This window comes from Aspergillus pseudodeflectus (assembly GCF_044049435.1).
Source record: "Aspergillus pseudodeflectus strain CBS 756.74 chromosome Unknown BJX68scaffold_38, whole genome shotgun sequence".
Taxonomy (NCBI): Eukaryota; Fungi; Ascomycota; class Eurotiomycetes; order Eurotiales; family Aspergillaceae; genus Aspergillus; species Aspergillus pseudodeflectus.
Genome location: NW_027263814.1, coordinates 154,663 through 168,594, shown reverse-complemented (window position 1 = coordinate 168,594; position 13,932 = coordinate 154,663). Strand labels below are relative to the sequence as shown.

The window sequence follows — 13,932 nt, the reverse complement described above, 5'->3', positions numbered from 1 at the left end:
CCTAGGGCCAGCCTTTACCACTCTTTAAGCTGAGACTGATGATGCCCTCAATAGACCCTCAAAGACAAGGGGACGAGGGGTAAAGAGGAAGGGAGGCAACATGGATATATCAGCATGTGTCAGCAACTCAGACTTGGACCGCCTGATTGTGGTCGCTAAGCCGAACTAGACTCCACCAAAAACCAGGAGGAAAAAATCCCCCGCTCGGATCTCAAGTGATCTTTCCAGCGATCGCGATTTGTGCTCCACTGGGGTCGGAGCGAGCCCTTGCTTCCCGAATGACAGAACAATCGGACCATGGCCAGGAGGCCAAATTCGTCTTTGTTGGCGGACCGCTGATGAACAAGGGCGGCCCACTTCGAGGCCGGGCCATCAGGCAGGGCCGCCGCGACACGAAGCAGCAGCGACGGATCGACGCAGCGATTGAGGTAGAAGAACTATTACGAGAGGGGACGAATCCAGAGTGCACCTGTTATCGCGCAAGTCCGGCTGGTACCGGCCGAATACAGTCACCACACCTTACTATCCCTCCTGCAGGTGGCAGTGGCTCCTCAGAGCTCCAGGGGTTCCGACCAATAAAGCCCAAGGCGCCGTCGCAGGCCGGCCCTCGAGTACGGAAAGTGCAGGGCCAGTTTTGCTCGCTCTGCGGGCGATATCTGCGCGTGCGGCGCTCACCCACTACCCCCTCTGTGGCACTGGGTTCGGTATTTGACCTTGGCGCAGGGAACCACGACCCCATCCTGCCCAAAAACGAAGTCACGAGCCAGCTCAAGGTGCAGGAGATTCTGCATTTCGCGGGGACGCAGATCTGGCCGAATTTCCGACCGCTGCGGTATACCTCCGATTGCTACCAGTCGTGGGTCGTTCCGTATAATGACAAGTTGATGCTGTATGCGACCCTGTGGTCGGCCTCGTACCATCTGGATGTTTTGCACCTCACGTATGGGAATCGGGATCATCAGAGGGAGTCAAAGGAGCAGCTCTATCTGAAGGGACTAACTCTGCAGATGCTGCGAGGGGCGATCGAGACATATACAACGCAAACGCCAATAGATGGCATCATCATGTGTATCCTGTACCTGGCTGTGAATGACACGGTCGAGAAAGGCGTCCGTCGAGACCCAAGTCCGTTCACGCCGCTCTTTACTGGCCTGCATTCTTTGGACTTTTACGGTAGCCGAGACTATCATCCACTTCACTGGATAGTCATCCAGGACCTCCTCGGGAGACTCGGCGGGATCACGGTCCTCCGTGCGCATGGGGTCGCGTGGCTGCTCTCCATCGCCGACATAATGAACGCCGCCCACGCGATCAGAAAACCAATCTACCCATGCCTGGGTGTCGATGGCTCAGTCCTAAATCTCGACCCTCCTCTTCGATTATTCACGGCGTACGGAGTCCAGGTGGAAGCTGGATCCCAGCACCCCGGATCCGGCTTCCGCGACTTGCTCTCTCTCCTCCCGCCCGTGAGACCGGAACACGTTACAGCGCTCGCCAACATCGGCGAGCTCTCCTACGTGCTGCAATCCCTCTCAGACCAACCCTGCAGCCCCAAGGCTCTGGATATCCTCGGCGACTCTCGGAATCTCGTGCACCACCGCCTTTTCTCACTCCCAGACGAGAACAATGCTCTGGAGCAAATTGTGCAGTCTGAAGGATCGCCCGAGGCAGCTATCGCTGACGCTGAGCGTCAGCGGACCAAAGAGATCTATCTGACTGCCCGACTAGCCGCCCTCTTATTCGCTATCCACGTCACATTCCCCATCCCGCGATCGTCTCTTGTCAGCGGGACGCTTCTGAAATCGCTCTGCCCAAAGCTCCTGTCGCTAGTGGAGCAGGGAGTATCCAACGGGATTCTTTTATGGTCTGCGAGCGTTGCTCTAATTGCATCGGATGGAAAACCATTGCACAAAGTAATGATGAAACTTTTCTTGAAGCTCTGCCACGATCTGGAAATCGCTTCGCTTGACGAATTGTTGCAGGTGCTCCGCTCATTCGCGTGGATGGACGCCGCGGTTGAGCACCATTACCAGGGACAGTGGAAAGATATCTTTCCCGCAGTGTCTGCCTCCCGTGCGAAAACTCAAGGCGCAATGAAACAACTTCCGGTTCGGTAGATAGGGGTCAAGACTCCATGTCGGGCAAGGGCACAAAACCCTGGACGCTTTTTTAATCCTCTAAGCCGTATGAAGAAAAGTGGACCCTCATCTATCTCCGAATTCAGAACTATCAGCGAGAGAGACAGTCCATGGCTCGAGCCTGGCCTTCAATGATCCGAGAAACGTGGAAATGTGGGCATGGGTGGGTGGGCTTGATATCGCGCTATTCCGCTTTTGGTGTGATTTTCTAGGGCCCTTATTGGTTGATGTTGGACTACTGCGAGTGTGGTGCATGGCATGTCTTGGTATGTAACCTCCTCTGTGGGTTATCTACTTCAGGGGTAAATTGGGGTAGTTGTATATCTGTGATTAGTAGAGCCTATGGAGGTAGGATTAAGCCCATCTTGGTAATCATGGCAAGGTCACTTAATGCTTAGATGAATAGGCCACTTCTTTTCCTCTATTCAAAACACATTCTCGATCATGGGGCCAGTAGCTCCGAATTAGATCAGACCTCCCTCCTAGCAGTACCCAGGAGCTTGTATATCCCTTCTATAAGCCTTCTATGTGATAATCATTGACCTATAGCAATGCGCTGCTCGTGGAAACATCGCAAATGTGAATCCAAGCCAAGCAGCAAACTATTAGCAAGGACTTGCTAAGTAAAGTGGAACACGAATCGTATTGCGAGGTAGACGCACTCGTGAAGTTTGATTTCTAAATCCGCAAAGCCGTCTCGGGAATGGTCACATTTCTTGGGCAGTGGGTGGCATGGACCTTTTCTTTTTGCCCTAAGTCGAGGAAGCATTGGCACAAATTTCTTTGTGGATGTCAGAACTTGTGTGTTCTGCGGGTGACAAATCACTGCGTGGACAAGCGAGGCATACTGGGTCTCCTAGGATGAAATCTACGAGCTCCTCGATTGCTAATGGAACAGGTTCTTGATCCGGGGTTGCTGCTGTGAAAACATATTATGACTTCAGGGGATGTATCAATTTCCAACATATATCTTCCAGGCTTTGAATCATAGCACTAAGATCTAGCAAAAATGTGCAAACTGTCCTTGAAAGCCCTACGCAGGCCCTTGAAATGCTTCCTCTTGTCAACGATTTCAGCCCTAACAACCCTATCCGGGTCCCTCGAGGTCTTCACATACGATAGTAAGAGCTTGGCATACGAGGCTGCAGCCGCAGCAGCATAGTGCTGAAAGACCTTATTCTTGTGACTGTCCGAATAGTCACAGATCCCGCGTATTACCAAGCAAGGGACGGTATTCATGATCCCCGCGGCCTCCATCTCAAAGCAGAGAATGTTGCTCTGTTTGCTCCAGTGATCGCGAAACTTCGCGTCGCGCACGACTCGATTACCTGAGGCGATTGTTCCGTAGTGAATGCCTGGGTGGTGGTTTTTGTTTTTGGTATCGGGGCGGTTAGCCCGAGGTTGGAGACGCCTCATATCACAGGAGTTGCAGGTAGACAACACAGGGTCATGAGGGTAGTCGCTGGTAAAAAGTCTATCCAGGTCCTTTCCAGGATATCGGTACTCGCGTTTGCAGGCGGCAATGTCATCGAGGGAGTCCTGGAGGGGGGTAGTAGATAGAAGAGGATCAGACCGGAGATTGCTCAGCGCCGTCATGATAAACCTAGGTGGCGGTTGAAGATATCCAACCTGCGTGAATATCCCGTCCTCACGGGCTTTGCCCATGTCATATTGAATGACTCCGGGGGATGTGCCTGTCGGCCTACTGACTACCACATCTCCGAGACGAATATCATTGTCTGGGGACGGAACGCCCCCGCCGATCCCCACAAGGAGTGCGAACTTGACAGATGTAAATGTCCGCTTCATATTGGTAACAACACCCGCGGCTGAGTTTGTCCCATACTCTCCGTCGGGGAGACACGCCGCTACGACCTTGTGCTTGCTAATCTCGCCGAGCGCGTAGTGGTTGGAGTCATCGCTTGGAGTTATGATTCCGTCCTTATCTGCGTGCGTCACATCAAATAAGGCACGCACTGCAAACAACTCCAAAGGCAATGCGCAAACAATCCCGACTGTGTAGGCATCGAGGCTGAAAGTACGTCGCCCTAACTTTACTTTCGTAGCCGCCAACGGCACACGCAGACCTGTGGTGGAGGGTGCCGTGCCGCCTTGTATTGAGGCTGGAGGGCTCGTGGGTCCGGTGCTGTCACTTTCAGATTCCCTGCTGAGTCCGTAGCCACTGTCTGACGATGAGGAAGGAAGCACCGGCTGAAGTTTATCCGGGGTGCCATATACCGGGTGGCCGGTCTCCTTCCAGAACCAGGGAACGTTCTCATTATGTCCGAATACCACCGCGCCATCTTCCGGGGGACATGTATATGTCTTCTTCAAGGCTCGGTTGACATTCGGAGGTAGAAGAACTTGAACAACATCAACGTGGTCATCAGTACATTGACCCCCACCAAGGCAGAAACCACTAGGCGTTACTGGGAGGGTGTTGAGCCACACAAGGTCATCGGTGAGTCTAGGCGGAACAGCTGTGGCATCTCCCACAGCGTCCATGATGTCCATCAGATCTGTGGCAGAAACTGCTAGGTAGTATTTCCCTATTGGCAGCGTAGCCCATTGTGGGCAGGATTGCTTTGCTGGCTTGATTATCTCTCCAAATCCTCTTCCGACCAGAGTGACGGCGTTGAGCGATCTTGCAAGCTCTATCCACGCCATACCAAGTGTACCTAGAGTGATCGTCCGCGGGTGAACAGGGTCCATGTCCGAGACTAGATCACGGAAGTCCCACCCTTCGAGACTCGCACGTGAGAGGTTCGCAGACCGGGCATCATAAGACCTTAATGCGTGAGCCTGGTGGTCGATCATCTGCGCCAAAAGCCCGTGGAGATGCTCAACCCGGTCCTCAAAATAGATGTACCCATCCTTCTCAGGATATATCCGGAGCTTCCGGTTCAGATCACTAAGAAGCACGTCAATGGCAGAGTCCGATCCGCAAGCAGCGCGCTGTGGCACCTCCTCCATGTCATGAGCTTGAAAGAGAAACTGTGAGCTGAACTTGTCCTTGCTGTCATGCTCCAGCGATGCCCGAACAAGGTGTAAGAGCGCGGTCGTTCCGTTGAGCAACCAGCCCCGCTTAGTGTCCACATCCCATAAAATCACAAGTCTTCTCGAGATCCATTTTAGTTTTCGGATGTAGCCCATGCGGGAGATGTGAGGTGGGGAATCCTTGTATCCAACACTGAATGGTTCGCCACCTGAGATAACCTGGCCGCCAGATACAGATGCCTGCTGAAGAAGGGAGCCTGTACGAGCCCTTGGCAGCCGACTGCTGATGACATCGTACTTGGCACTCGCCGTCCCTGCAACAGCGGATTGAGTCAATACACATCTTGTGAGGGCGCCTGGAAATACCCACCGGCGAGAAATAGGGCCCTGCTGCACCATCCAAGAATGTGGCGGGCTCTCTGGATCTCTTCTATCGGAATCTGGTCAATGTCAGCCTCTTGAAGGGATTCAAGGTACGAGACACGGTCCCCGTATTCATCGTGGATCAGGTGCCATAAGATCATGCCCCTATGTCGACGGGTAGGTACGAGTAAGGTCGAAAACCCCTTCAGAACCGTTCGTCCACAGAAAGAGTTCAAGACCCGGGATTTGGCAAGGCGTGCCATCATGTAAAGCGGGATCTCCAAGCCAGTTGCTGATCGCAGCTCATTTGCTCTTCTCGCAACTGGGAACCCCCTTACCAAGACGGGATTGCGGAATAGACTGTGCCAGCATTCGCCATTGCTACCGTCGCCTGATGTCTTTGGCGGTGGCGGGCTCACTTTGAATGCCAGCTTACACACTACCTCGGCTAGATATCCGTCTCCTGACAACTTGGAGTTGTCACGAATGACCCGGAGACTTTTGATGCGGGCTTGGACTGTGGCTACCCCATCAGAATACTGCGACGGTCGGAGTGCTGCTCCAATCCATGCAAACTGCTCGCCCAGCTCTGCTAGCGTGTATGCGGTGCCAATACACTCCGCAACAAAGTAAGTTTGTCTAAGCTCGCCAGATGTCTCAAACCAGGCAGTGACGACAGCGCCATCGGATAATGTTTCTAATTATCCTGGATCAGCAGTTGCAGTACAATAGTTGTTCGAGACTTAAGCCTACTTCGCAGTCGAGTTCCAGGCATATCGCGAAGCAGTGCCTGGATCAACTGTAAGATATCATGTCCCGATGATGGCCATGCCTGGCGCAAGTAATGAGACGTAGTTAATGCCTGGGCCACGCTTGTAGACCCCGTCAAAGTGATTGCTTTTGCAAGGGCCTCCGGTGCTTCCTCGCTGTATTCCTGGTCTTTATAGAACAGATTCGGGTCCCATGGCACGGTATAGACAATCCTTGATTGCCGTGGACGGCTCGACCTGCTGAGATGGCGTACTTTGGGAAACGCCCTGAAGATGTCTCCTCGAATGACACCTGATGCATCCGGCGCTGATGGCATGAGGCGTAGTTTTGTTTCAATGTCCGAGATTAACCACTGATATGCGGGTGCCGCGAGGATGGACTCTCGGTACGCTCCAAGATTGGGGAGTCTGTGGGCGACCTCGTCATCATCAGCCCTGACCGAGTATTCTTCGTCGCTGCTGGCTGTGGGGAGAACATCTTCATCCATCGCGGTCTCGCCGTCACCTGGATCCCACTCCTCCCTCCATGAGACTATTCCCATGTCTGGTGGCCCGACTGGAGCCGGAATATGTTCATCATGGCTGTACCACATGTTCATAATATCGTTCAACGGCATTCCATGGGGGTCAGCCGGCTGTTCCCGTTTGGCCTCTTGTTCGTATTTGTCCATGAAAGTTTCGCTGATATACCTGTACGTGATCAGCATTTGGACCTCACATGAACTTACAGGTCATTAGAGTGTGGCGAGGCTCACTCCCGATACTTGTGCACAAATGTCATGATATCGCCTTGGTCCCGCGAGTCCCCCTGATACGACGACCCGAGCCGAAGTGCAAAAGCTCGAAGATATTCCGGTAGAACCTCAGCGAGTCCGCGTAACGCTTCGTGGGTTGGCCCATTGGGAAGGATGGGACGAACAAGTTGCTCACATAGCTCTGTTGCGTATGACTCTCTCGTGGAACCAGAAAGTGTCATTGTGTCCGAGTACACAGTGCCGGTTTCGTCTTCAGCAATCATTGTTGGGGTATCTGTAGCAAGGGTTGACTCGCCACCACGGGAGGAGAATATTGGGTCATATTCAGATCTGGTCATTGTCGCAGTGCCTTCTCTAACTAGAGAACCGGGGAAGTTTGACGATCGAGACTTTTGCGAAGCTGAGGCTGTAGATGCACCGTCTCGCCCAATCTCTGGAGACGCGTTAGAAAAGACCAGAGGGAAGGGGCTGCAGAACGATATCTTACCCTCGGACCGACCCTTGACCACGCTGCTAGCGCCACGGACAAAGTCTACAATGATATCCTTCAAGACCTGATACTCCTGGTCTTCGGGGCCCTTGAACTTGTTCATCAAGGAGTGCGATACCGCCCGGCTCTTGCGACCATGACCAAAGAGAGTACCGGATTCACCGTCCACGAGCTGGCAGATGTCAGGCATGCATTAATAGAGATTCAGGAGACTGAGTACGGACAATTGTCTGCGTCGCCCTTGACAAAGTCTTCGGTAAGTCTCCCTGGAGCAATTCTCCTTCTACCGTTTCATAATAACAGTACAGTGGCATGGCCGCTGGACCGGCCACGAGCAATTGGAACTCCCCCTTCAACCGCTCAAGCGGCTGTTTACCCCATCCCCATTCCAGCCGTCTAGCCAGTGTTTGGTAGGAGCCCTGGCCCATCACGTTGCCGAAAGAAGCTCCCCACCGAGCAACGCGGACTACGCTGCTGTCTAGGAACGGTGTAGCAAGGAAGACAATGCCAGCAGTCGTGCGGGAAATAATGTTGTACTGGCTGGAATGCTGCGCTGCTATCAGAAGAGCCTGCAACAGTCTCTTGGTCAGCTCACTCATCTAGTGAACAGTGTCATCTAGGCAGGCACAAAAGCAGGCCGTACCTCTGCCAAAATCAACCCACCGAAACATGACGCAATGAAAATGATGGGCCTATCTGCTAAGTGATGTTCTATCTTTAACTTGTCGAGGAGGAGGTATGCATGCTCGCTCAGCGCCTCATGGAAAGTTGGTTGCATGAAGGAGGCTGTCCAGTTGTACGTGTATATCTCTGCCGTGGCAACGGCCTGCGGCAGCATATCCTCGTCCTCTAGCCAGTTCGTCTCCTTTCCAGTTTTTTCATTCTTAAACACCCAGGTCCGCGGTGACATTGCCTCCAGGCCATGGATGGCGACAATACTATTGGCGTTAGCCGCGTGTCTGCAACGAGGGGTAGAACAAACCTGATCTCGATGTTGCGATCTGGGGGTCGGTAGATTGACCGAAGCCCTAAATCATATAACCCTTCGCTGTATTGGTCAGCAGAGGGGTATTTTCGTGTGGAGCTGTCCATCTTGACTGTCCTCAATCCCGCCGTTGCGCGAGTCAACTCTTGCAAAGGGAGGGCGGGGAACGGAAAGACTGATCGTGAACAACGCAAAGAAAAAGCAAAAGCTAGACGTGCTGGCTCATTGACCTATGATGAGGCTCGGCGCATGCAACCAGCGCACTGCAGCCTATCAGCACGCAACCATGGCATGCGCCTCATTTTCCCGCCAAGTGCGTGCGGGCGGCGGCCTGGGGGGCTGACAGAGCGCGCTAGGCTCCAGGAGAGAACTCAACAATGGCCAAAAGAAGACATGCATTCGTGTAGGAACGACGAAGCTATCTAGCTAGGGAATCGCTAGATATAGCTGGATAACGTGAAAGAAGACATATGACACATGTGTGCTACAACCTTCCGTGGAAGACAAAGGGACACTGTTTGGGGTCGGAAGAGTCGTGGAGCCACGACGCTGGGAAGGTGCAGCTACGGTTTGGGGAGCTTGATGACGGGGTCCGTGAGTATAAGCATGCTGCCTTGGGATTAAGGGGTCGGTTACGGCGCTCTCAAAGGGGGCGGAGTACTATTAGGTAAACCAGTATCTAGTCGATGTTTCTTGGCATATACATTCACCCAACCCGGTGTATCCGGAATCCCGAGACAGAGCAGGTTTCCTCTGTTCAACAAGCGAATGTAATGGATCAATACGCTCTTCAATGGAGGTTGTCATGAACATTCCCTGACCTTCTCCTTGTATCTGTTTGCCAAAGCTTTCTATGGAGCTAAAGGTTCATTTGTATTTCAACATGCATTAACACTACGTTGCTCACTAGGTAGGTTCTTACAGGTATCCTGAAGGATAGCCCGAGACCTCCTGAGCACCGTCCCCTAGACTCGGCTGATTGCAACAATAAGCTCGCCATTTCCATTCGCCGCGCTATTGCCTGGGACCTTGTTAGCCTCTTGCTCACCACACGACCCGCTCCCCTCATAGCCACGATATGGTACGGTACTCACCAGTAACAGCCCCCTGAGGCGTTGTACAACTATCGATAATCCGCTGCGCGCCGAGTGCAACATCACGACTACAATTAACAGACGGCCCAAGTTAGCCCCTTACCATCTATTCACGCAGAGGGGGGGGGAGGAGATGAACATACCAACTAGAACTCACACCCCCAGTCTGCGCAAAAACATTACTCCCACTAACAACCGTATCCCCCTCGCGACAAAACATCGAGTTCGTACTCGCAACCCGACAAGCGGCGTCGCCCTTGACTAGCAGAAAGTTCACGGGTGCTTGCACTTGCTGACGGGGCGGTAGCCGCCGCCGTTATCCTGACAGGAGAGGGTCCAGCGTTTCTTGTCGAGGGGGAGGGCTGGGAGGTTGGGGACTGGGTCGATATCCAAGGTTGCGATTGTGGGAATGGCAGGGGCGGGAGCCGCGAGGGTGTTTGGTGCGGCGAGGAGGGTGAGGGTGATGGTTGTGAGGCGTTTGCGGGCGAGCATTGATGTGGCTTTTGTTGTTGGTGTCTTTGTTTGGGTTGGTTTGGTACAGCACCTACGCGCATAATGGTTTCAGCTGTATAGATGCTAACGGGCCTTGATTTGGCATTCCGTTATGGTACATACATAACTGTGCCTCCGTTGTATTGAGTTGTTGTTGGTGGTATACATATTTAGGTATTCTGAGTCACCTTGTCCCTCGCCGCTTGTGAGGTTGGACTCCTAATAGTAAGTTCCAAGAAGCTTTGGTTTCTGTGATTAGCCCAATGGCTGGGTTGAGCAAGTCAAGTCCGATTAGCAAAAGTGTCATGTAGTGTCATGAAATTGGCCCACATGATTGTGCGGAGTCCAGGCTGGGTCTTGGATGCCATTCGAATAGATTACATTGGCTTGTCAATACTTGTTCGGCGAGTCCATGGGCAGCATTTTTGTCATGTAGTCAACATGGAATTTCAGCACATAAGTAGGCAAGTCCTCCAGAATAAGGGCCTCGTAGTATGGTTGCTGTTCCAATCTGTCATGGGTCGTGCAGCATTCAAAGTAGGTATGAGGGGCCTCCTGTTGGTTAGCGGCAGCGATGACAGCACCTGTTTCTTTAATCCCCGCTCAATCATGGTAAGCCGAACCGCTTGATCAGCATCGTAATGCCATAAGCTCAGTGCCTGCTCTGCCGCGTGAACCAGCCAAGGTTGGGGGCAAGCATTTGTAGAAGAGAGAGTCAAGAGTTCCCTTGTTTTGCTGTTGAAACATTGCGCCGGGTATATGGCTGCAGTCTTTAATTTAGATCGATGGAAGATCACCTCTCTCAATCTGGTTGCAGCCATATCCGCTCTAAAAGCTGGTCGTACTCCCAGCCCTCGACCTCCCCCCGCTCGACAACGACGGCGTCGGCGTCGCAGGCCTCAGAAGCTGATTCTCAACAGCCAAACTATTAATCTGTAGTGGGACAGAGTTCATAGGCGACAACGTGACAATCCGATCCTGTTCATCAAACATCGACAGCTCCTTCATCCGCCGGGTACTCTGCATCGGATTCGTCAGGAGAACCTTGAAGACCGGAGCGAGGTTCGCGTCTTCCACCATGTCCTGTAGATATTCTAGGACAAGAGTCAGATCCGCGAAGAGGGCTTCCGTGTCAAAGGCCGAGATATGGTCGATTATGACGTAGACCATTGTATCTGCTGGGAACTGCGAGACGATATAGTATAGTGCGTCGCAGAGGGCGGGGAGGTCGTGGTCCTCGAGGTCGGAGAGGAAACCGCGGTCGTCAATGAAATCCAGGCTCAGGCGCTTCAAGTCGACGAGGTTCATGAGTAGTTGCATGATGAGGGAGCGAACGAGACCGTTGGGACCGTTCCAGGGATCTCGTGGGGCGACATGCTGGCCACAGAAGAAGTGAACGATGATGTCTTCTGGTCGGACTTTGATCATGCCGGTGATGAAGGTTGCGCAAAAGACCGAGACGGCTGACAAGCGTTCTAGTCCACCTGAGCGCAGGTTGGCGTCGACGAGGAGCAGGTCGGGAGAGTGAGGGTTCAGCCATTCGGGGAGTCGCTTGTGTCGTAGAAGGGATTGGACCTGACCTTGGACGCTTGGCTTGAATCTGCCTTTCTGTAGGAGCGCTTGTTCTAGATCGGTGTTTGGATGTTGGAACATGTGTTCCAGGTCTGGGGGCTCTCCATCCATCCAGCTTGGTTGTGCCAGGATCTGACAGAATCGGTCCCGGCTGACGACTGCCCCGCGCTTCTGCTGCCGAGCGAGGCGTTGCTGTAGTATGGCGATGTTCTCTGAGAATATAATATTAGCAAACTCAGCACAGAGCACATAGTGGCTGACGTACTTTGCTGCTCCATAAGCAGGGCTAGCACTCCATTCCTACTTTCTAGCTGGTCATCCTGCAGGGCCATCTCCCGTTCAGCGATCACGTTCCTCTGCCCTAGAGCCCTGGACACCATGTTTTCGATATTCGCAATTCGTTGATCCGTCCTCTTGGTGTTCTCTCTCATCCTCCTCATCTCTTTCGCAGCCTTGTTTCCATGTGAGGCGATATGTTCCACGTCCCTATGCATCTCGCCCAGACGGCCATCCATCTTGGTGAGCTTACCACCATGCTCCTTCATACTTGTTTTCAACCCTTCTGTATTGTCTTTCGCTACTTTCAAATCCCGTCGAGCTAAGTAGGTTTGCGCTCCGTTGGCCTGCGTCATGACTTCGGTGTTTTCGATGGCCTTGTCTCGCGCAATGCCGAGCGCACGCTGGAAGTCTTTGATTTGCTGCTGTAATCGTTGAAGGATCTCTTCGGGGTCTGGACGTTTTGGCCGACGTTTTATGAGGTTGACTCAAACATAGTTAGCACCTAGCATGCGACTTTTCAACAAGTAGGTTCCGGACTCACATTTTCTCTTCGTCGTGCCATCTTCATCCGGCCTTTCAGGTTTCTCTGGCGACAGCAGCACGATCATGTCCTTGATGGCGTCCACTATACCCTGATACAGCTGGTCACCACTTTCTCTAACCTTCTTGTTCGTGCTGAAACTTGTACGTTTTGGGTCCACGCCGTCGAGCACGTCTCGCAGCGCCTCGAAGGTATCCGAGATCTTTCTGCATTTCTCTGCAGAATGCTCCGCTAGCTAGTCATAGTCAGTGACTTGTCATCGACTGAACATGGCAAAAAGAACACGCATACTAACCTTGAACACAACCGCCAATCCCACCTTGACAACAGCAAGCCCACACGTATCCGGGATAAGGACAACCCACCCCTCAATCTCACCCCTGTTCTCGCCGGCCTTGTGCCAGATCGAGTGCCAGAAGCCGCTCTTTCGCCCGCGATACGTCGTCTCCATCTTCTGGACCTGTTCAAGCATATCTTCCCAACTGGCAGTTTCTTCTGCCTCGATGCGCAGGGTTGTCGGTAGGCAGAGGCGTAATTGTTGTTCTAGTTGTCTGGAGCGAGGTTAGCGATGCCGTGGCGGGGGTGAGAGGCAGGGAGGGAACTCACAAATACGGTCGGAAGTGTACGAAAGCAGCGCGCTCAAGGTCAAACTGTGATGAACCGCCAAGGCCATCGTGGATGTCCTGCCCTTCTTCGCTAATGAATGTTGCGGCTCGGACGAGTTCTTTTGGGCCCGGATCGGCCCAGTCTAGCTCGCCTGGACGGTCGGCAAGCGCCATCTGAATAAAGGTCGAGGCTGATCAAGTATGAGAAGATGAGATTCTTGAGGTCGAAATCAAGCAGAAACCTGGTTTTGAGATAGATCGAGCTTCAAACTGTAGAGCTCTCGAGACTCGGCGGGGTAAAGTGGCATCACATCGGTCGGTGAGAGGCCAGTCCCAGCCAAGAGGCTAGAGGGGGCGGAGGCACAACGGCGCTGGACACAGCCTCTGGCTTGGCTTGGGGTCCGAATACTAATGCCAAAAATAATAGCAGTATGAGTGGCAGGAATAATAGCATTGTGGAGCTCGCAGTATTCAGCTCGTTGACGCGGCGCGTAATGATTGGTGGTGCGCTGCACTGCGGCTGGAGGAGTCCATGCAGCAATGCGTTGCTTGTCGCGTGTGAAAGGTTCTGCACCCTGTCACACATGTTCTGCAGCGGTTGAAGCGCCTTTTTACGGTCGGAAAAGACCCTGGTTTCGGCAGCAGTGATTTGTGGATCGGCTTCAGTGGATGGAAGGCCGGCCGAGTGTTGCAGCGAAGGAATCGTGGTTGATGCACCAGGATGGAGCAAGGCTGGGGAGGCTCTGGGCTCTGGGCTCTGCCCCCACCACTAGCGCCTGGTTCGGAGGCGGGCCGCTCCTGCCAGTTCCCAGTGTTGAATAAATGGCTCGTGCTCGCCATCCGACTCTGAC

The 13,932-nt window shown here is 53.2% G+C and overlaps 4 protein-coding genes across 4 annotated transcripts; 1 reads left to right on the top strand and 3 right to left on the bottom strand.

Moving 5' to 3' along the window:
- Positions 1–278: 278 nt before the first annotated feature.
- On the top strand, positions 279–2,117 carry BJX68DRAFT_269328 (uncharacterized protein; the record flags this gene model as incomplete). The annotated part of the gene is made up of 1 exon (XM_071046311.1): positions 279–2,117. The coding sequence occupies one exon, from the start codon at positions 279–281 to the stop codon at positions 2,115–2,117; it is 1,839 nt and encodes a 612-aa protein (XP_070896497.1).
- A 1,014-nt stretch (positions 2,118–3,131) lies between these two features.
- Positions 3,132–6,885, bottom strand: BJX68DRAFT_256920 (uncharacterized protein; the record flags this gene model as incomplete). The annotated part of the gene is made up of 3 exons (XM_071043254.1): positions 3,132–5,449; positions 5,506–6,195; positions 6,252–6,885. The coding sequence occupies 3 exons, from the start codon at positions 6,883–6,885 to the stop codon at positions 3,132–3,134; spliced, it is 3,642 nt and encodes a 1,213-aa protein (XP_070896496.1).
- Positions 6,886–9,463: 2,578 nt separating this feature from the next.
- On the bottom strand, positions 9,464–10,084 carry BJX68DRAFT_269326 (uncharacterized protein; the record flags this gene model as incomplete). Its single annotated transcript, XM_071046310.1, has 4 exons — positions 9,464–9,519; positions 9,593–9,660; positions 9,736–9,853; positions 9,919–10,084. 4 exons carry the CDS (start codon positions 10,082–10,084, stop codon positions 9,464–9,466), a joined length of 408 nt encoding a protein of 135 aa, XP_070896495.1.
- A 729-nt stretch (positions 10,085–10,813) lies between these two features.
- On the bottom strand, positions 10,814–13,357 carry BJX68DRAFT_136213 (uncharacterized protein). Its single transcript, XM_071036384.1, has 5 exons — positions 13,083–13,357; positions 12,772–13,027; positions 12,477–12,711; positions 11,922–12,419; positions 10,814–11,868 (listed from the first exon to the last, which is right to left on the bottom strand). The coding sequence occupies exons 1-5, from the start codon at positions 13,253–13,255 to the stop codon at positions 10,913–10,915; spliced, it is 2,118 nt and encodes a 705-aa protein (XP_070896494.1). The 5' UTR covers positions 13,256–13,357; the 3' UTR covers positions 10,814–10,912.
- Positions 13,358–13,932: the final 575 nt, after the last annotated feature.